At 37.7% G+C, this 23,718-nt stretch overlaps 1 protein-coding gene across 5 annotated transcripts in view; it reads left to right on the top strand.

The window, feature by feature from the left end:
• Nucleotides 1–13,335, top strand: part of OPA1 (OPA1 mitochondrial dynamin like GTPase) — a 95,201-nt gene extending 81,866 nt beyond the window's left edge. For all 5 annotated transcript variants that reach the window (XM_082393161.1, XM_082393158.1, XM_082393159.1 and 2 more), the window contains 2 exons: nucleotides 9,062–9,136; nucleotides 11,189–13,335. In XM_082393161.1, the coding sequence (XP_082249287.1) occupies nucleotides 9,062–9,126 (65 nt within the window). In that variant the 3' untranslated portion in view covers nucleotides 9,127–9,136; nucleotides 11,189–13,335. The remainder of the gene's footprint in view (nucleotides 1–9,061; nucleotides 9,137–11,188) is intronic.
• The last annotated feature ends 10,383 nt before the right edge of the window (nucleotides 13,336–23,718 follow it).

Here is a 23,718-nt window from a genome sequence, read left to right as displayed (position 1 = left end):
TAACTTTATTAAAGTCTGCAAGTTTTAATTCCATACTTTTTTCTATATACTTTCAGTTTGGCTCATAAATCAGAATTACATTCTCCCTTCTTGTATTATTTTCTTTTACTTTTAAAATTATGTTAATGAGCTGACTGTTTAAGAATCATTCTCATGATTCATTCATCTGTTACACCTCCTTTTTAAAATTTCAGCACTGAAGGTCTTTTGACAAACCAATATTTATAACAGTTTGACAGCAGGATGAGGAACAGCGTTTGTCTTTGTAACAGCTTGAAGAAAGACCCTTTCCAGGACCCAGTCATGCAGTTACAATCTTGACCTCTTTCTTATGCTGGGAACATACATACAGCGGCACCTCCCATGTGTTTTCTTGTCCCATTGACTGTCCATTCACTTCCCATCTGTTTTGCAGTCTTAAAGGAACAGAAAGGGCCCTCTTCTTATAAATCTGTCTTTTCAGGTGATAAATGATGTCCTGTCTCTTTAAGGGCTGCCTGGGTGGTTTTCCTTCTCTTAAAATGTTTCAACTTCCCTCCTAACAAAATTCAGAGTAAAATATGCTTTTAAGAAGAGGAAAATAGAAAAGAAAAAAATGATGAGTTATTTTAAAACCTCAATTGTTTGGGACTGAATATTTTACTGGTCATTACGCTAACGCTTTTTTAACTTTCCCAGTTAATTACCTATATCATAGTTTTTAAATTGTAGTGATATTTAGGTTTTTTTATGGGGAGAAAAAGAAATGTATTCATTTTGAAATAGCGTATTTATTTAAACTTTTTTGAGGAAAAAAAATGTATCATTAATGAGTTACCACATAAAATAACTTAAATATTTTTTCATCATAGTATGAGTTGATAGATGTAATGAATATGGAATATTTTATGTACTGGATACAGAATAAAATAATTCACAGGAGACAATTATAATCTTATGGTAGAATCTATCTATCATTCACATTTAAAAAGACGATTATGAATCCCATAAAAATGTATGATTCTTTTCTGTTGCTGAAAATAATGACTTGAAATATAGATTTTTATATCATTGAGTTTTCTGAGAATTGAGCAGAAGTAAAAATACTTTATTTTTTTCTCTCATGTAAGGATTATTCATAGAAGGTTAAATGTGACAAATATTGTCCTCCCAAAATATTCTTAAATTACTGATTTAAAAAGTATTACCAGTATAAAAAGATTATTTTTAGAATATTATAGTATATTATATGAATCAGCTACCTAGTGGTATATCTTCTACAAACTAGCTTGTTAGTTTATTAATTCCCTGCCTTATTCCCCAAACAGTTTGAGGCAGCTTATAAAGATCTACCCTGTGCAAAAAGTAAAAATACTTGAGTGGAAAAATTGGGTGGAAGGGAAGAGAAAATCCAGGCAAGTGAAATAATGCGAAATTTGGGCTAAGATTGGTGCTCAAGGGTTCTGCGTACTTTGCTATAAGCAAGCTGCATATCTGGCCCTGAGCTTCCTAGTAGTGTTACCAAACTGAACGCTGGTCCACTCGCCCTATGCACAGCAAAGCCAATCAACTGACACTGGGCTGTGGTGAAGGAAAGTACAGCATTTATTGTAGGACCCCAAGCAAGAGCAGGCAGCTCGTGCTCAAAAGACCTGAACTCCGTGCTGGCTTTCAGGAACGGTTTTTAAAGGCAACCGTTAAGTGTGAGGTTCACAGGGTGCCTGATCAGCTCATGGACATTCTTCTGATTGGTTGGTGGTGAGGTAACAGGGTGATGTTTAGGTAATCTCAGTCATCCACTTTCCAGTTCCAAGCAGTCTGGGGTCTACTTGCTTGCCGACAGCATGTAGTCACCTTCCTCCACTGGGTGGGGGGTCTTAGTTTCCACAGAACAACTCGAAGATATGCGTCAGATTGTCATCTACGTCCCTTCAGGAGGAACTAGGAGTCCTGTGACTGTTCTAATCATTAACTGCTTTACTCTGCTCTTTGGAACTCAGGGAAGGTCAAACAAGAAGCAGGGGACATGGAGGGCCTTGTACCTGGGGAATGCTCCGCGAGGTCCTGCTCGGTTTCAGTCCCCTCTTTTCTTTGCTACTTCTCAATCTTCAGGGGGACAGGGACGGGACAAGAAAAGGGATAAAGTTTCGGGTAGAGAGGTTAATCATAAGCCCTGCAGGGGAACTTAGTTTCAGGGGGAGTTGGTTTCAGTAGCTGATGCAAAATGGAAAGCAGAGTTGATCACATGATTTATGATAGCTCTCAGACAACAGCACAGCAGTTGCTTAGCTGAAGCATAGGTATATCTGGTACACACACCTGAGAGAAAAGTCACTAGTCCTCATAAGAGGAACACTGAGTTATATGATATACTGAATCAAATGACTGCACATAATCATGAATTTCATGGGGCTCTTTATTGTAATGTTCCTCAGTGTAGGCCAGTAACAAGCAATTCTGGACAAAATCAGAATGATGCCATCTAAATAAATAACTATTTGGTTTGGCTTATCTAAAGATGAAATATATAGCATCTAGAGAAATAGATGAATTATATGTCCCCCATACAATTTTCCATAAATGTAATTTCTTCTTGTAACTGAGCCTTTTAATAAGTATCAGGTAGCAGAGAAAGTTCAAGATTTTACACCGATCGACACTGACAAGCACCTGGAATGGTGTGACTCTATTGGTTAAGGGCAGGTCCATAAGAATTAATAGCTGAGATGAAATTAGGGTTGCCATCTATTTATGAAAGTGTAAGGGCCTAACCAATATAAAGGCCTGGGTATAAAGCTACTCTGTGTTCATCCATACTGAAGTCTTTTGGAGAATAGGCTTCAAAATTCAAGCAAGTATTTTTTAAGAGGTTTTGATTCTATTAGCCAAAAAGGAGCCTGGTAGAAATGCTCAGTTAAAGTTGTTTTTAAAATTTAGGCTGAATTTATTCACAAGTCGCTTTGAGCTGTTTATACATTCAGCAGACATAAATTATAATTTACTTCACAGACTTTCTTATGGCAGCTTTCTTTCTAAATCATACTGTTTTGGGGTCTGAAATAGCAAAATTTTAAAATAATCATCTTTAATGTTTGGATTAAGTATTGGTTAAGTCAGATCACTCACCAATAAATAAATGAATGAGCAATGAATGAATATTCATGGGCATCTATTACATAGCAAGTGCTGTAGCACTTGCTGAGTGATTTTAAATGACAGACTTTTTTGTTAAGTAGGTAATTCATACAAGCAGTCCCACATTGATTCCTGGGGGAAAAAAAAACAGTATAAAACTGATCTTTCTAAAATGAATTCTGCAACCCTATGAGAATAATATTATCATTTGTGGTTGCATTTTTTACTAGGAGCTTAACATCAAATAAAAAGATACTAAAGAACAAAGAAAAGACCATTTACAAGTTTTAAAAGGTACAATTAAAACATGATCAGTTAGAATAGTACATTTCAGTCCTAAGTTTTAAAGTAATATGGACTTTTTTTAGACTGATTCCCTCATTTTAGAGATAAAGAAACTAGGACCATGATTTGTCTGCAGTCGTAAGATTAAAGGCAAAACCAGGACTAGAAACTTAGTTCCCCTGATCACATTATCGTATACCTGTTAATACATTATGTTTTCATCTTGATAAAAATATGAAATAACTACTCCATTGATTGTTAGGGGCATTAGACCAGGGATTCCTAACATTTTTTTTTTCATCAAACACTCCTTTCATTATTGTATACTCTTGTGAAGTCCATGTTTTATAAGATTTGTCTACAATGCATATAGTTTTAATTTGAAACATAGGATTGCAATTATATCTTTAATCAGCCTAAATAACTAATTGTTACAAGAGTAGATGTAATTCTAGCCCAAACAAAGATTTCCATTTGAACTTTTGAAACAATGGAAATAACCCAGAGAACTCTATTTCCACCTCACAGACTCCTGGAAGTCTGGGACCCCACCCAGCTTTACAATTACTGTCCAAGTCTCAAACAGCTTTCCAGGACATAGGAAACGATGCCTCCTTCTTCTGTAACAAGCAGAAGTATACTGTTTGTCTTCATTAATGAGTCTGTTTAAAAATAATCATACCTATTTGTAGGGGAAAAAAACTACAGGGCCAAGATTCAAGAGATAAGTGTTAGATTTAGCTATACATCTTTCACTCTGTATCTCTTTGGCTCTTCCTTTCAGCTGTAAGAGGTGTACATCTTTTCTTGTGCTAAGTCTAAGATTACAGCTATAGTTTTAAGACTCTTAAATTTGGTCTATTATTCACTTTTTGTTGTTGTTGGTTTTCTTGTTTCCCTAGATGATTCCTTTAAATACTGAATTTCTAAAGAGCCCTTACAGTGTAGTTGTCTAATGAAAAGCAAGCCTGTTTAGGAAGAACATATATAACACAATAAGAAGTGTTCCTTTAATTTTCAGTCTTTTAGTGAACCACTTTTTATAGCAAAATCTCACCTACAAGGTGTCCTCAAGCTTGGTACAAAATGTGTATGCAGTATGTTATAAAACAGTTCTGTTAAGGTACATTTGGATCTTTGGATGTGTGGTTTGTTTAAAATACACTGCATTAGTAAGTTTGCAGCTCGTTTCTTTATGCTTTCTCTAAAAACATCAAAAGCTGTAAAAGGTTTATTTCAGTTCATGTGGTAGTGTTTTGTGTGTGATTCTTTGTTCCTGTTCTAAACTGTTATTAACCACTGAAGTGAACCTTCTCCCGGGTCTGGCCTTTTGGTATTCACAGTGTATTCAAATCCTAATTACAGATTAGTCTATATTTGAGACTTTTAGAGCAAGTATCAGAAGTCTCAAAAAGAAAATGAGAGTAGCAGTATCATTTCATGTGGAGATAAAGAGGCCCAAAACATGAATGAGTGTCAAGTCATCCGAAGAAAAGAAAAAAGAGAAGGAACTTCATTCACTGAGACTGACGGTTTATGAGTTGGGGATTATGGGAATATTCATGACTCAATCAAGAAGCACAATGAATTGATGTTTGAAATTGTTCATCTTTTAAGTAAACATTGGACAAATGGCAAGTAGACTCAGTATTCACTACATGTGGAATTGGCTATTTCAGTGTAACAGAAATAGCAGTTTGTTAATCCCTTCCTGAGTTGGTTTAGTTGATCAAGTAAATCACAAATTTATAGGAATTCTCTAGCTATATAAATATTTATTGCAAATATGTAATAGAAAAAGGAGTTTGCTCTATAATTAGCCATGCTAATATATACACATTTTTCTGTGGGAAAGTAAGTTTTAATGGTGAAAAAATTAAATACCATAATATTTGGGGATTTGAAAGCACTGTAATAGTGAGACATGAATTTGGAAGGATCAGAAAGTGTTAAGTGTTAGTTGCTAACATTCCAACTTGATTTTTACACATAACTGAGTTTTCTGTGCAGCCAGGAGGCATAGTTGGTGTACAAGACAGTGCTGGAACCTTACCTCAGAATTTAAAATGAATGAATTCAAATATGGAAAATAATGCTGCTATATTATTTGTAATATAGCTTCCTTGCAAAGCATGAAACGCTTGTGTGTGATTGTGTCGTCAGCATATTTTAGCCTTCTTAAGGTGCAATAATTAAGTTGTCCCCCACCCCACCCCCCATTTCCCCCCCTCCACCCCCGCAAAATGCTATTGTGTTCTAAGACCTGAGTATTCTCTGTTCTGTGGTGCTTTATGTGGTTCAGGTGACCCACCAGCTCTCCTTGTTCCTCACTGTCAGTGTATACCCTGCCTCCTGTTCTCAGACTTGCTCTAGCTCTTGTGATCCTGGCATAACATCCAGGAAGCATGTTAAGTGCTTTTTTTCCCTTCTTGATAACCTACAGCCCTCATTTTCCATGCCATACTTTTGGGAACTTCATTTATCAAATATTTATTGAGCATATATAGCGAGTCAGGCATTGTTGTAGACACTGAAGATGCTAAACTTTTTTGGGCCAGTTTCCTACTCTTATATTGTTCTCCAAGGGTCTCTCCAAGTGTGTATAGATCTAGTCTCCTCAAGAGGTAATAATATTCATCCGAGTATGGTAACATATTTTTTAGACATTTCTAGGCACAGAACTACTTAGGAGGTGCTCAGTAACTATCTCACTCCCTAATTTTTATCAAAATGTCTTATCTTACATAAAAGGTAAAACTTTCAACAAATACACTTGAAATAATAGCATTTGTTTTGTTACCATTTAGTGTCTGCATATGGTAGCAGATCTAGTATGTATTTCTTAATTGGAGGAGTGTGGACAAGGCTAACTCTCCAGGCTTAATGTCCTCATCTTTGGCAGTGAAACCTGCTAGGTTGTATGAGGACCAAATGAAATGTGGGATCTGACATCACGCAAAACATAGTAGACACTTACAGACTTAGACAGAGGTAGAAAGTAAGCAAGGAATTCTTTTCAAAGGCAGGGTATACTGTGTGTCCCCATGTCACTCCATTAAGTACATTGTGTAAGTGAAGGAATGAATGAAGAAATGAGTTTTTCAATTTAGTATTAAAAGGATACATTTATCACAACTATTCTTTTTTCTTTTAACATTTACCTCCATCCTCTTCTCTCCTCTCCCTGCATTACTTCCTAGTAACTTACTAATGTTTTTTGTGTCATTCTTGAGGTTTCAGTACAGTGTCCTGATATTCCGATTGTAAAATATTTTGTAAAAAAGCTTTTTAAAGGGAAATTTGGTAATTTTTTATTCTGTGTTTTTCATATTTAAATTAATTAGTTTTTTTTTTAACTTTCATTTACGAAAAACATCACTTATCTCTAATTTTAGAAGAATTTGAATTTGATTCAGATTCCACAATTAGGCACATGCATCAGAGTCGCTCTTGGCTTCTTTCAATACAAATAGATCTTGCTCTGAACAGTGTCTTGTGAGTGATGCTACTGTATCACCCACTCACAGATAGTCTGTCCAGCTGAACATAGAGGTCATTGACAGGGCAAAAGGATGGCTAGAGCTGGCCGTTCAGCTGCCTGGATTGTACTCTGATCATGGAGCAGATAGAATGATTTCCTTTCTTCATACAGTATAATTTTCCCAAGTAGAAATAGTTCTCAGTCTCTAATGTTAGAGAGCTGCTAAGGCTCTGAAAACTTGTTTTAGATTTCCCTGTTTTGTGCTATTTAAGCTAGATGATTTTTTAAAGACCCCATCCGTTTCCAAAATTCTGTGAGACAGTTTAGAAAACTTTTTTCCACCTGTTTCCCAACCCCCTTTAAAAATTTTTCAACTGATGACCTATAGTATCTGGAACTCTCTAAATGTTCAATGAAGAAAATAGGTGAACTGTTTCTAAGCAACTACATGAAATAATTTTTAAAATAAGAAATGTGGCCTTATTTTGAGAAAGGAAGTATGTTTACTGGTTTGACTGCTAGTTTAAAAACAAAAAAAAACAGACTACCAAAAAGTACAAACTAAACTTCCAAGAGTTTAATTTTTTATATATAAGGAGTTACTCCTGCCTTTGTGATAACTAAAATCATATTTTCTCAGTAAATAATGATTAAAACAGTAGGGGATCCCCCTCCCCTGGCTTTTTTTGGTGTGTGTTAGTCTCGGTCTAATACCAAGAATTAGAAGTGCTGAATTACTGGAAAAAGAAGATGAAGACATTACGTTCTTTATATGCAACCCTGGTAGGCTATGTTGAGTTCCTGCAATGCTAATAAGAATTTACAAAAAGGATAGTTCTTTTTATTGGCTACTCATCACAAATGCTGTCTCACTGTTAAAAAGGGATACTTATATCTTCAATTGCAGATTATTTATTTTTAAATGATACAGTTTGTATCTTTTAGAAGATACAAATGTTGTAAATCAACTATACTTCAATTTTTTTAAAAATCTGAAAAAAAAAGAATATAAACATCATGATAGTGAGAATATTGTCTTATTCAGGCTTTGCACTATGCAGCCATTCAGTGACTGCCAACAAATAAAGTATGCATGAAGTTCTGGGGGGAAAAATATAAATGTTGACTATTAATACCTCTTACATGTTTTTTTCTCTAAGATATAAAGTAGAATGCTTTGCAGTTTTGCCTCTAGATCAGCTTTGAACCAGTCATTTCACTTTAATTGATAATTCTCACCAACATGTTAAATTGTGTTAACAGGACAAAAATATTTGTTACCATGCTTACTATAACCTGTATTTTAAAATGGGAGCTGCATGATTAGGTTAGTGAAGTAGAATAAATCACGACTTCTGTTTTTAATATTAGGAGATTGGCGTGTCCTGTGAATAGTTTACATTTTGAAGGAAATTTTTATATTTCAGAGAGAAATTATAGATTTTATTTGAACATCTATAAACATGAAAACCTAAAATCAAATAAAATAATGTAAATCTGTCATCAGTGGCTCTGGTGTTTTTAAACTTTCCTCATTCACAGCAAGAAAAGTACGTTTTTATTTTTTAAAGTGTTATTTCCTTTTTCATGTTTGTTGAAAATATTTCCTACAATTTCTTTTGCCTTTCAATTTTAGGACATTTTGACATACAAAGGGTACATTTTAATGTCATAGTGGTTGATCTTTGTAACTCTCCCATTACTTCATACTTAGAAAGTAATTTCCCAGTTGAAGGCCAGTTATATACTCACCTGTATTCTCTTCTAATTTTAAAAAATGGTTTCATTATTTTATATTTTCCTCTGTTCCAGATAATGCTAACTCTGAGTCCTTGGTTAGACTCCAGAGAATCTGACAACTCCTTAAAATTCTATACGTAATGGTATATTTATCTATACTTGCATTTTTCTGTGTAAGGATCCACAGCTTGTATTAAATCCTCAAAGGGATCTGTCACAAACCCCCACGCTCCTCCCCTTCCAAAAATTTAGAAGCTCCTGCTATTACATAATCTGTTCGAACTTTATTTGGCTATAAGATGGCGTGTGGTGCTAAGGTAATTTTCCCTCCTTTTCCCAAGTCGTTAAAGTATCCCAAACCATTTATCTTCTATGATTTGTGATGCCTTTGAAAAATAAATTTGTTTTTAACTAATTTATTATCTCTTTTTATCTCCACAGAGAAAGTTAGAGAAATTCAAGAAAAACTTGATGCTTTTATTGAAGCTCTTCATCAGGAGAAATAAATTGTAATAAGTGAGTAAAAAACTTCTTACTGCATTGGTAATGACTAAACACAAAATTTATATTTTAGACTTATTTTAATAGTTTATCATTCTATTTAACTATATCCAACTTGTTCCTTAATAATAATCTTAATGTAATTAAATAATTTTAAAAGGAGGCATTTCTGAAACTAGATTCTAAATTTTGTATGTATGATGTTCCTTTGAATAACTTGATTGCCTTGTGGCTAAACTAAAAATATCCTCTAGAACTCTTTGAACAGAAGAAAGGTGAATAAAGCTAAGATATTTAATAGTGTGCAGGTGGCTCATAGAGTTTCTGTATGTGAAGAATTGAGCTGTAGCTCTCATTGTTTTATTTCTCATTGTTCATATTCAATGGATAATTGTGTATATGATCACTTGCAAAGCTTTTTATTTGTCTTGACTAAAAATTTTAACAATTTTTCTTAATCTTATTCTCAATGTTTAAAAACATTTAAATAAACCATTTTTCAATTTAAAGTAACTTAGATAGCTGTAGAATTTAGGACTCTTCTGAATGTATGGGCTCTTGTTTAATTCTGTAGTCTGGCATTTTAAGCAGTTCCCAATAAAATATTGTATATTTGAAGACTTCCCTTAGTAGCGGAGTTAACTGTTAATTATTGCTGAAGAATTATAATTAGTAAGTCTTTTATAGAAGAAGTTGAGAAAGGGAAAATGCTATAATTAAGACCTTATCATGAATTTGAAGTATTTAATTACTCACTTTATCTGTGAGCCTTACACTATAGGCAGCCTGCAGCACAGTCAGAAGTGAAAGGAGTAGAAATGTGAAAGATTCATTCTCTCCCTAGGTGCATTCTGTTCAGAAAAGGCCCTTAAATCAGACTACCTACTTTCTTGTAGTGTAGGGGCGATATATTTGAGAAAGCAAGCTAGGAAGGGAAGCACAGCTCAGACCAACATCATTCAGAACAGTATACCAGCAATGAATGAGAGAGGAAGGAGTTAAAAGCTTTAGAATAATGCTTTGTTACTTTGTTTGTTTGTCTCTTTCATAAGTTAAGACTGGTGTATGGATGTATACAAAAATATATCTAGAAACTAAATATCATTCATCTTTAACTCAGACCAAACATAATTCAGTGTTTTTAAGTGTCTTTGTTTGTAAATGTTTTATACAACTTCAATGTATGAAAATGTTCTTTTAAAACCATAAAGTGTTACGATGTCTTCCTCATCATCATAATTACTATCAGTAGTTAATGTTAGAAACAGTTTGAGAGTCTTCTGGATTTGGAGATGCTCTTCATAAACACTAGTTTACTTGATGTCTTTGTTTACACATATGGTTTTTTGGGGGAAAAATTCACAGAAACCCCATTAAAAATATAAGGTATGTTTCTGTCTTTTCAATGAAATAAGGTAGCCCAAAGCCAACCAGTGTTTTACAGAACAGTCATTGTCACTTCCCTAAGCTGATCAGTGTGACATCTGGAGTTACTGTTGCTGCTGGGAACATGCCTTTTCCTGCCAGAGTGTCTGTCTCAATTGCAGGCCAGGGCAGTCCTATGAGGCCGGCTGTGTACAGGAAAATAGTCCCGACTTTCTTTGTTCCCTACTTGTCTCTACTCTCTATGCCCCGAACTGTTACATGTATCTGTGAATTGGACAGATGATCCATTTTGTATCCTGCAAATCCATTTAAAAGAACAAATCTGGCAAAATTGTAGCCTTGCTTCATTCTGACCGTTTAATAAAAGTTACCAAGCATCTTAAGGAATACTTTTGCAATGACAGTTTTAAGATGCATGGAGTTACTCAGCCTGATCATTTTGAGTAACCTATTCTGATACTTGCTGAAGATGAAGTCCAATATTTGATTCATACATCATGTTTGATAAAATTATTTTATATTGTTCTGGTGGTGGATATTTTAAATTTAATAAAACTAGCAAACTTAGGCAGTTAAGCTTCAACATTTTTATGATCATGCAGTAGTAAAATTTACTTAGAAATTTTACATTTGTCTCCCTAGACCTAAATTTATCAATGAAAATTCTGTTTATTTTTACAGACCTCCTACTCATAATATAATCACCTCTGCACACATCTGAAGAAAGAAAACTCCAGAGCCTTTTGTCCTGCCTTTTTTTTTCTTCTGCTATTCCACCTTTCTAAACATAAAGTCATGGAATAAAAATAATTTATGCGTGTTAGAGGCACTTTAACCATCAGCTGCCTTTTCAATGGAAACACAGTGGAAATGGCATTAACATTCTATTTTTTTGTATTCAAGTGACAAATTGGGTTAATTTAACTTGGTATGGCCAGTAGGCTCAGTCCTTGAAGATAAGAAACTCGCTCTCCTGCTTGTTGTCTCACTTGTAGTGGCACTAGTTCAACTAACTCATTAGCTGATGTTACTCCATGTCGGTTTCTTTTCCAGAAAAAGAATGCTAGGTGTTTTGAAATAAAACTGATGGCAATTTTCTAAAGGCTATCAATTGTGTATAAATTGATGGTAACCTGCTGAGTTGTTGTCTGTTTCTGTAATGTTCTGTATCCAGAAACTATTTGACCATGATAATTCAGTTTATATTCTTCACATGAAAGAAAGCGAGTTAATAGAAAAACCCCTCAAATAGGTTAATTTGTATTACAATTCCATGTACATTCAGTGAAAGATTTCAACCCTTCATTGACAGCTTAGAAGTTGCCTTAGAAGCTAAGTGAGCAGCAGCTTACCTATTTGATTCAGTTGATGTTTTTGTACTCTCTCTACCCATTTGAAATTCATTCATTTTGGATGTTGTATACTTGAGCTAGGCTTTCTTGTTAACAGTTTTTTTTACCATTTGACAGAGCTGTTGGTTTGTGACACAGGATAGGGAAGATTAAGAATAATCAATTGACTAATTTCATTTAGACTAATTTCAGCTATTGTCAAACATTTCAGCTAGGCCTCAGGAAAAAAGCCTTCTTTCATAAGACTGTATTTTAAATAGAAATTATTTCAACAATTAGAATAATGTTGACCATCCACCTCTTACTGAATGTTTAAAGAAACATATAGTTTAATTCATTACAGTTCAACTACAATAATATCCTCACATCATTTTCATTTTTTTATATAAATATTTTTTTATTGGCTAAAGGACTTTAAAGCAAAGAAATAGGCCATTTTTTATTTTAAATGTCTTTCTCATTTAACTCTGCTCTTTGCTGCCATTTCATTAAGCCTTTATTATTCTAATGAAAATGCCCATTGTGTGACAGTTTTTATTTTACAGTTTACTTAATTTTACAGTTTTTTGGAATTATGTTTTGGTAACAGTTTCCTTGCCACCTCACTTTTTTTTTTTTTTTTTAATTTAACATCAGTACATTCTTTATTGTGATCTCTATCAAGATCTGACACTTAATATGCAAGGTTAAAGGATACCACAAAGTATTTCCGAAATTGCGAATTCAGGAAATATTTGTTTTAAACTGGTTGGTAAGAAAAGTAGATCCAGTTTTAAGCAGCTAGTAGCAGTATACTTTATTTGGTGGCTGAGTAGTCAAGGACGTTTCTGTATCCTTCAGACCTAGGGATAGTGGGTGAATGGAAAGGGAGTAGAGCTCCCCAGTGTCCTGTACAAAGGTTAGGAGATGACCTTACCGGTTAACTCCCTCTAACCAGTGTTGGCCAGTGGGTAAACACCCTCACGGAAGCAAACATCATGCAATTATTAATTAATATTTTTGCAGTTGTAAAACACGACCACTTTATAACTACAAATCTATTTCTAAAGAAAAAAAGAAATAGGACCATGTCTATCTCTGTGAGCTATGGATAGGGAAGAATGCCCTCAGCTGTATTTCTACAGATTTCGCCCAAGCAAAAAGGCTGATGTTAAGTCATTACTACTATTGCGTCTCTTTGTATAAATTTAAGAAAGGTGTGGGGGAGGGAGGATGGATGTCTCCATTTCTTTGAGATCAGTATTTGTAATTTAAATATATAAATAGATAATAAAAATATTATTAAAAATCCCACATTAGAGTCCAGATATTCCCCGTCCTCCTCAGTAATACAACTTCTTTCATGGATTATACATTTTTTTCCTTTATGGCTATTCTCACACTAAGCATGCTTCCCTCCCCACCCAAAAGCCAGGTATTTATTAAATGCAGATGTTATTAAAAGAAAAAAATAAAATTCAGATTCTCAACAGTAAACCCTGTGTATTGTGTCTGTAGTTCAGAAATTACAAATGATTCAAATATCAACAAATCACTATACAGAAGTATACAAATGTAACAAATAAAAACAAATTCAATATACAGAAGTTAAATTCTAACTAGACCAGGAATCATTTGTTTTTCATGTCAGAATTTGCAAAGAATAGAATGAACAAAGCTCTGTATGGAAGACTGAACAACTGTAAATAGATTATATCTAAAATTTACTCGGTCCGGGTATCAATTTAAAAAATCAAACTGTGTAGGCAAATCATGACAGGAAACGAGCGGTTCTTGCAGCTTCACGGTTGAATTATAGTTCAGCTGAGCTTTAGTTATAGGCGGAGCAATCAGCCTTTCTTAGCGGCTTAATTATATTCTCTTTTCTTTGTATTATACCCCCTTTCCAGGCTTTACTCCAGCAGACTCCTTCCCACAAATTATTTAGCCTCCAGATGCAAATGAATAGTGTAAAAATAAGTAGGGAACATTGCAGAGAGTGGTGTTTCCTGACCTTATAATTTGGGAGTTTTACACATGATGATAAGATTCAGAGTGTAGCTTTAAAAGGTAAATCCCTTAACTAGTTAATAATTTTATTTTTTATTTATTTTAGAGGTATTTATCTGCAAAAAAAAATAATGGTGTTTTAGTTTACCAATAAAGGGGATCAAAGTAATTTTTTTAAAATTTCAGTTCTCTAAGCTGGTATATGCTGTGGTTTCAGGAACTTTAGCAGTATAGAAATGTGCTCATAAATATGCTTACCTTTTGAATAATCATGCTTTGTGTTTAAATATTTAAAACTTAACCTTGTTTTTACTTGCGCACTATGAATGAACTCTGTATTATTTTTAAAAACCTTCACACTATATGTAGATATTACTGAGATTTATATTTTGCCTGTGCTTGATCTAAGGTCATTTGTGTAGATGAGTAATTAAAGATACTGAAATCATGTTATAATTCTCTTATTGGAGAGCAGTTTTTAAGTTGTCTCTGTTTTAATGAGGGAGAGAGAGAGAAACCTGTGCACCTAGGGCAATAATTTGACGCCACAGTATAACCAAATGCATGGTCTAACAAGCCTCTTAAATGTAGCTCTTCTTTGAATGCTTGAATTTCACATGCCTCACATTGCACAGTTGTAATTCATGGTCTAACAATGCTCTTTTTCATGTCTTGATACTTGTCAATACATTTTGGTATTTTCTTTGGTAAAATATATTTTTAAAATGTTTTTAATTGCATTTTGCTGCCATGGCCACCATTTTCTGTCTTTTTTTGAAAAATTTATTTATTTTTGGCTGCATTGTGTCTTCATTGCTGCGCGCGGGCTTTCTCTAGTTGTGGCGAGCAGGGGCTGCTTTTCATTGTGGTGCGCGGGCTTCTCATAGTGGTGGCTTCTGTTGTTGTGGAGCACAGGCTCTAGGCACAAGGGCTTCAGTAGTTGTGGCTCGTGGGCTCTAGAGCGCAGGCTCAGTAGTTGTGGTGCACGGGCTTCATTGCTCCGCAGCATGTGGGATCTTCCCAGACCAGGGATCGAACCCGTGTCTCCTGCATTGGCAGACAGATTCTTAACCACTGCACCACCAGGGAAGTCCATGGCCACCATTTTCATTAATGATGCTAACATGTTCAGTCATATATGAGGCTTACTAACAAGTCATCATTAAGTCTTAGAGCTGGAAGGAACCTCAAAGATCACTTAATTCCATCTACCACCTGATTATGAACTCCCATTTTTTATTTTATAATTCTTCCCAGAACTTTGCTCATAAATGGTGCTTATTAAAGATTTGGTGATCATTAGATGTGTAAAATAAGGCAGAGCATGGGTGTGTCTTCTCCAGGATTCATGTGGTTGGCTGAAATCAAAACCAGGAAAAGACTCTGTAAAGTCGCGATTGCTTCCATAAGTGGAAGACAGTAGCTGGAGTGTGGTATATTTCTGGTGAATAGGTGTCAAGACAATCTTTGACTTCCTTTAGAAGGTTTATAAGGAAGAACATATTTCAGTCATATGAGCAGTTATTTCACTTGTCAGCGTTAACAGACCAATCCTAGTTTGAGGCCCCGAAACTAGTTGCATTTTAAATTGTTTTCATCCTTTGTGCACTTCAAGTTCAAAATCTTCATAGGTCAAGAAAGTTTGAAGAATTTACTTCCTGAAGATTTAATAGGATAATTTATGTGTTTTCTTCTAATACTTTCAGCTGAAGAATTAGTATCTTTGTCAAAGTGAAGTAGCTACCATGTGCTTGTAAATAATACAGATGCATTATTTAATTATATTACAAAATGTGTTTTAAAATAATAATTATTGTTTCAATAAAATTTAAACAATAAAATACCCAATTTGTGATAACTAAGTCATAATTTCTGCACATATTAGACTAAGTTGATAGATGTAGAAAACTTAAGAGTTAAGACAGGTACTCCAAAAGTTGTCAAAGATTGCAAAGCAGAACAGTGTCAGGACAGTTTAAATGTGAGTGATCTTTAGCCCGAAGAAGACAGTTTTATAAAATAAGGGTAAGAAAAACATATATCATAAGGCATTGGGTTAAATATGTATCTTGAAATGAGAGTTGTTACCAGCTTGACAATGAGAGAGTGTATATGATCGCCCTCTGAAAGGGGACCCTCTTGTGTGTTTTGTTCACATTCTGTGGGATCAGTGTTAAGGTTCATTGGGGTCACGTCACTGATAGGGGGTAACTATAGCTTTTAAATGTTTTTAATGAGTTCCTTATTCTTTGTGGTAAAGGATTCTTATTATTTGTTTTGTTTTGTTTTTAACTAATTAACCCAGGTATAGCCTGGTTCCTATCCAAGTATTTGAGAAAATGCAAAAAGTCTTTAAAAAAAAAAAAAAAAAATGTAGGCCATTGACCTCACTGAAGATCCAGTGAAACTGTCAGCAGCCTCCACAGAGGCATATCTTATGGTTGTGTTAAGAATACAAGTTTCACCCCTTAGAGTTCAAAGCAGAATGTCCGTTCTGCTACTTACTCTTGAAGTAACTAAATCATAGCAACAACATGGAAATTAGAATTTTATCCACTGGTCAAAAAATATGTTCATGGCGTACGTGATCTAACACTTGCCAAAAGCTTGTGAGACCTCTAACATTTGGGAGAAAGTATGTAGGGAATAGGTTAACTCCATCTTCTTGCTTTGATAAAGTTTATCTGAGAATTAGGCCAAATCATCAGAAAGCAGTACTACGTGGACTACTTACCTTTACCGACTTCTTAATTTATCTAGTATTATGCCCTTGGCTTTCGCAGACAAATACTGTATGATGCACCTATTTGACAAAATACACAGTACCTTTTGCAATAGTAAAATCTAATGACATGTCTCTGTTATCACTTAAGTGCTTTAAAGTAAGGATTACTAGATAATTCAGTGCCAGCAGAGTTTCCCACTACAGACAAATGCATATGGTGCTTCCCTTCTGTCAAAGAGAACTCAAGACTTCACCTGTTTCTTTTTTTTAAATTTTATTTATTTATTTATTTATTTATTTATTTATTTATTTATTTATGGCTGTGTTGGGTCTTCGTTTCTCTGCGAGGGCTTTCTCTAGTTGCGGCAAGTGGGGGCCACTCTTCATCGCAGTGCGCGGGCCTCTCACTATTGCGGCCTCTCTTGTTGCGGAGCACAGGCTCCAGACGCGCAGGCTCAGTAATTGTGGCTCACGGGCCTAGTCGTTCCGCGGCACGCGGGATCTTCCCAGACCAGGGCTCGAACCCGTGTCCCCTGCATTGGCAGGCAGATTCTCAACCACTGCACCACCAGGGAAGCCCTTCACCTGTTTCTTTGCTTCAGCTACCAGGAAATATTGAAATTAATATACCTCTTAAGGGATGAACCTATCCATTTCTCTGCTCCCTTAGTTTGTGTTCCATTTTTGTTTTTAATCTCTCTTTTCCATACATCTTAACACAGAAGTCGTCATGAGTCATTAACGAAATGCCATACTTACTATTTCTCCATTAAGAACTGTATTTGTCTAGAGGGCTTAAGTCAAAAGTCCTCACACTTGCAGTCAATGATGCTCCAAGTGGTACACAACCAATTCCTCTGATCACAGGAGTTTTGACCTGCTCCGTTTCCAACCTGAGCCGGTTCACCCCTCCTTAGGCAACGTGGTGGTCCCCCACTCCCCGGGAGGTCACCATACAGATGCCGAACTTAGTGCGGACACCCGATTGGCACAGCGCACTACAGCCCGGAACTCATGGGATCAAGCGATCCTCCTGCCCTCAGCCTCCCAAGTAGCTGGGACTGCTGGCACGTGCCACCGCACCTGGCTCACAGCCAATCCCTCTGGATGCCGAATGTATATCATTTTTGTCTACCATCAATGTATATGTAGTGAAAACCAGGAGTCAACTATACCTTAACACAGCACAGCACCGCACACACCCAGTAATGATAGTGAACCCGACTCCCCACCGCCATGAGCAGCAATAATGCGAGGGGCGGTGTTTGATGTGTTTTGGAAGAAAAGGTGCACAGCCGCCTCAGTCACGGCCATTGCAGGGGTGGCAGCACACCCTGAGTGAGAGCCTGTATAAAGGTCTTAGCAGGACTCAGGACACAGTGTAGTGTCACCGGCCATGAGCCTTTGGGGAGCTATCTAGAGACCCCCCTGAAACCTTTTTAATGGTCAGTATCCTATCTTGCCAAGGATTAATCCTGTGAAACGTTTTTGACTTTCCTTTTAAACTTTGAAGAAAAGAACTTAAATCTAGAGCAAAGAACCAGTATGTCTTGTGTTATGCATCCATTATCATGGGCAGTATTATTTCCATTTTTATAGATGAGAAAATAAGCTCAGAAAAGTTAAGTAACCAAGGTCATTCCAGTGAATAGCAGAGTCTAAGTTGGAAAACAAATCTGGTTACAAGCCTACGCACTTATAAAACGTGCTCTCTCTCAAATATACTTCTAGGAAAATGAATTTATTTATAAAATTATGAGTATATTAGGGCACTGATACACCTAGAAAGTGCAAGTCGAGCTAACTTTACAGAAATGGCCTAGGATGGTTTTCCCTAATTATATGAGGCTTCTGTTGCACCACAAGAATCGAAACCCCTGCAGAGATGGTTTCCTCCGGGGCCCTGGGGGACAAGGTGATACTGAGATTCAGGGGGCTCTAATCTCAGGTCTACCCCAGACCTTAGGAGTGAAAATGAATACCCTGCAATTTTCCCTTAACGTGTTAATCATGTTAATTTTCCCATTTTACCTCTACAGATTCTCTAATTCTTTTTGAGTTAGCCCAACTGTTAAGATGCAGAATTATTTTTACCCCAGTTTTCAAAACGTTGATTGAATATTTTATTTTCCCAAATTTTGACTGCCTTTTGATTTCTAATAAATTTAGCTCTTGAAGGGAAAGCTATTAACAGAAGCCTTTACAATCTCTAAGTTTATTTTCAGGAATATCATTTATATTCTTTATTTAATTTTCTTGCCCTGAGAGTTTGTAGTTTCCCAGGACCATTAGGATAGGAATAGGTAATAAATACTTCCCTGCCAACATTCTCGTGAGTTCCTTAGTCCAGTATCAGATCCCCCCTAATATGAGTGCCTAATTGAATATCCCCGCCCTCTGCTGCCTCTGCCATACCGAAGGCTCTCAGCAGGAGCACGAAGCCACGCCCATTTTCATACATTCAGATTTCTCTTTTTAAATATCTGAGACACTTACGTTCTTACTAATTATACTAATTGCTGAATCAGGATCCTGAGACTGTGGGCCCATTCACGTCAAAAGCACTATGTTTTGTCACCGTAGCGGTGGACGGGGCATTAGGATCTCGTTCTCTGGGACAGGCGCCCGGGTTGGTGCGGTTCGCCAGCTGTGTACCCTATGATTGGCTGGGCTTTTGATGTGCAGATACTACAAGTTGGTCACCAACTTGTGTACAATGGGCCTGTTCTGGTTCATGTGAAAATCAACATCCTTTTTTTGTGTTCCCGGGTGACAGGATGCTACAATACTATTAGCATTTGCAAAGAGTGCGCTCTGTCCAAGGGTGTAACCACAGATCGTGTGCTGCTCAGTTTGTGTTTCTCTATTATGTGAGAGACACAAAGAAGCTGAAGGCTGGCAAAGGCCTGTCAGATCTTGTAATGTAGCGCTCGACCCCCAAACTCCACTTGGCCTCCGAGGGGCTCTTGTTCCCGGTCCCACCCCTTCCCCTGAATGGGCTCTGAGGTAGGTAAATGAATTCAGGGGCCTGGTAGGCGGGGGATTCCTTTCTGACCTCATTCCTGTACCATTTGTTTGTGGGCTTGTAGGGGGAGAGGAGGACATTTTGGAATCCTTTGTGTCAAATAATTTTTTTGCAGGTTGGGGAGTTAATGGTAACTTTGTCTGAAGCCACTGGAGCAGAAAGCCTCCACGGCCGAGGCGTGGCATGCTCACCCTCAAAACTACACGATGAGAATGTGGAAATAGGGAAATTTCCACGGCAGATGGATACGCGGCACGTCTGCATGTTCAGCATCTGGTGGTGGGCAGCTTTCATCTTCCCGAGTACATGAGACAGAGCACTTTTTCCTTTAAAAATAGCTTCCTCTTTCTGAGTTACCATGGCTTTTATACAGATGCCTATAGTTTGGATAATCTTTTGTGTTACCAGTTATATATATACTGAAACATTTTTTAAAACCTTCTACCACCTGGCTGACTGTACAGAGTATGGTGTGATTTCTAGAGGAGTTATGTCATTTTTTTTACTGTCGGACTTGCTTTGCTTATCTAGAAAGTGAATTATAGTTTTAGAACAACGATAGCTCTTGTTTTGTTAAAAAAAAAAAAAAAAAAGGGAAGAAGAAGAAGAAAAGAGACCCAGAGAGAAGAAACAATTTGTTCAATCAGTGGTCGAGCTAGAACCCTTGCCTCCTGACTCCCAGGGAAGTATTGTTTCTGTTCCATGAAGATTTAAATCAGGGGCCACAAATGTAATGCCTCCAAAGTCAGTCATTTTGTAAAGGAAGTTGGGGATCCAAATAATCATATGAAACCTCCTGCCTTTTAAATGTTAGCAGCTGATTTTAAGAATCTTTTAAACAGTGTGTGAGTCAGACAGAAACATCTGTTAACACCCTGCCCACCCATGGGTCACCATTTGAAACCTCTGATTTAAACAGTAACTTTCTGCTCACCTCTGGCCTCCACGGATTTGAGTGACAGTATTACTAGGGCTTCTGAAAATAATATGATTTCTGCTCATTCTTAGAGATGCGTAGATTTTTAGCTTCATTTATATACCTAGAGCTCTAGCTTCACTGATGATGAGGCTGGACTGAAGGGAAAATTTTACCGTACGTAAACTCTGGCTCAGAGAGGCTGCCTGAAGTTCCGAGGCTGGCTTGTTGGCCAAGTCTTTCTGGGATTCCAGGAAGGTTTGAGTGCAGAGCCTGGAACAAAGGGCAGGTATTGGATGGGCCGGCCATGTGCTAACAGCCTCTTCCCTCACCTCCTCAACTCTCCTCGATGGCGGTTCCTTTTCATGTTGTGAGCTGCTTGGCAAAAATGTGGGTATGTTCATAAAGGGAGAACTGTATGCCCTACTTCCGGCACATCGGGCAAGTCCGCGCTAAGGGAAAACCCCAATTGAATGAGATGCACGTACTTACATAAAAGTCTTTTGCTCTAAACATCAAAGTTTTTCAAGTTCTGAAGGTCACCCTGGTGAACCTCAGCCGGGGAAAATGGCACTTGTCATGCTAGTTTTTCATAGTTTAAGTGAATTCTGAGTATTCAGAGCACATTTATTTTTAAGCTTTATTGAGGAAGAGGTAGCCCAGAATTTTGGTAATGATTTTGTATTTGTGGTGCAGCTTGAATAAAATCAGCTCACTAACTAAAGGGTGCTTTTTCAAAAAGGAGAGTCTATTGTCTAGTGTGTGTGTGTGTGTTTATTTATCCTGGATTTGTAACCAAGAATTCATCGCTGTTTCCAGAAAAAGAAATCTACTTGGAGAAACTGTACCAGGAAGAAGGCCACTGCTGAGAAGGGCAAGGCCCTGACAAGCACACACATACAGGGTTTGAAACCTATGTGTTTATCTACAGGAGAGCAAAGACAGGGCACAGGCCATGAAGCCAAAGAGCCGTGCTTCTAATCATGCTCTGCGTCCACGTGATGAGTGACCTTATCAGAGCCCCTTCCTCTTCCAGGATGGTCCCAAAGTTCCTACCACTGATTAAACTTGGCATCTAAAGATGTTCTCTCAACACTGAGGAAAAGTGTCTCTTGGTCCAACTAAGTCAAGCAGGACATTTTCCAGATTACATTCTCTTTTAAGTGAAAGGCGTCATATTTGCCTCCAAACCGGGTACAAGGTGTTTCTCTCCTAAATCCTTCTAAATAATGATACCAACATTTATTGAGTGCTTATTATGTGTCAGGCAGTGTTGTAAGCACTTAACCTGTGTGTTGGTTTCCACAACCCTGAGAGATAGGTACTGGTATTTTCCCCTTTTACAGATGGGGAAAAAAAATGACATCTCTGAGTTGTTCAAGCTGTCAGTCTACTTAGCTTGTAAGTGGCAAAGCTGGGATTTCCACCCTGGCAATCTGTCCCCTCGTCTGTGCACTTAACCACTGCACGGTGCTGTAAACTGTTTCTCTACTAGAAATAGCCTGCGTTGCTTAGTAGGAAGCCTGAGGAAGAAGTTGCCGTCGGCAAAGGACGTCAGAGAAGTTTGAGAGGTTGTGACTTCAGAAGGCTGGCATCTGGGAGCTGTAGATAAGAGAGTTCCAGCCCCCTCGGGAATGTTTGCAAATAGAATATTTTTCTATTTCTAGGGCTCAGTGCCACACCTCACCACACCCAAATCCTTGGAAATCAGGCAGCCCAGTCTTGGGATGCTGCTGACTTCCAAGGAGACACCTCACACCCAGCAGCCCCTCCCTGCCGGAGGGAAGGGCAGGAGCTTAATTTGCACTGGAACAGGGGAGGACAAAGACCTGAAACCAAGTAGGTTTTTAAAAAGATTGTGGAGGAACTTCCCTGGCGGCGCAGGGTTAAGAATCCGCCTGCCGATGCAGGGGACACAGGTTCGAGCCCTGGTCCGGGAAGATCCCACATGCCTTGGAGCATCTGAGCCCGCGTGCCACAACTACTGAGCCTGTGCTCTAGAGCCCGTGAGCCACAACTACTGAGCCCGTGTGCCACAACTACTGAGCCTGTGCTCTAGAGCCCACAAGCCACAACTACTGAGCCCGTGTGCCACAACTACTGAAGCCCGTGTGCCTAGAGCCCATGCTCTGCAACAAGAGAAGCCACTGCAGTGAGAAGCCCACGCACCGCAATGAAGCGTAGCCCCCGCTTGCGACAACTAGAGAAAGCCCACACGCAGCAACGAAGACCCAATGCAGCCAAAAAATAAATAAATAAATGAAAAAAATAAATTCAAAAAAATTAAAAAAAAAAATAGAGTATGGATGGGCTGCCTGAGAGGGCACAGTGAGAGTTTTGTGAATCCTTATGTTCATGGCGGGCAGCAAAGGGACTGGCTCACTGTCTCCTACTAGCCCTGCCACCAGGCCACGCTTTACCACGTGGGTATAAGGAAAGTTGGATTGTTGGCATCTTATTCAGTATGGTTGCTTACGTTAGCTATTTTTACGTTTTTCAATTTGAATGGGTTTTCCTTCGTCTTCATTTTATACCGCCACTTTACTGTCTTCTGGGTACTTCTGGGGAGAGTTATCTGGAAATAAAGCAAGTGAACTTTTAAAATGTCCTTGAATCCCAGGATCTAGAAGTAAATTGGTATCTTCGGTAAACCCTGTATATCTGTAAACTATGCACTCTCTTTCATTCTCAGCCAAGCGCCTTGGAAGAGAGATCACCCCATACTCAATCTACAGCTCACTCCAAGCTGGCATTTCCTTTGCAGGCTGGGCCTCCCTCCCCACGTCCTTGCTGCTCCCACCTCTACCCCTCGGCCAACCACCCCTCTCGGAGGCCCCCAGTGACCTCTGTGTTGCTAATCCCCCCAAACGCTGCTATACTTACTTTGCTTGATCCATTAAGGTCATTTAATACTTTGTGACATCTGTTCTCTCTCTCTCTCAACTCTTATTTCTTTGACTTCTGTAATTTTGTGACCCCACTTTCTCCTGGTCTTCCTTATCACAGAATGGTTGCTGATTGTCAGGACTGTCCACAGACCTTCCCGAGTGTGGGCCTTTCCTGGAGTGCTCCCTCAGCACCCTCCTTTTCTGTCTCCTACTCCTCCTGGCTGGTTGACTCCCAGCCACATTTGCTTGTGACTCTCAACTGTCCAGCTCCATCCTGTTCCTGTCTCCACATTCCAAACCCCAGCTCCAGCTCCCT

This window comes from Balaenoptera borealis (genome assembly GCF_965194805.1).
Source record: "Balaenoptera borealis genome assembly, chromosome: 5".
Classification (NCBI taxonomy): Eukaryota; Metazoa; Chordata; class Mammalia; order Artiodactyla; family Balaenopteridae; genus Balaenoptera; species Balaenoptera borealis.
This window is presented reverse-complemented; position numbering and strand designations above follow the sequence as displayed.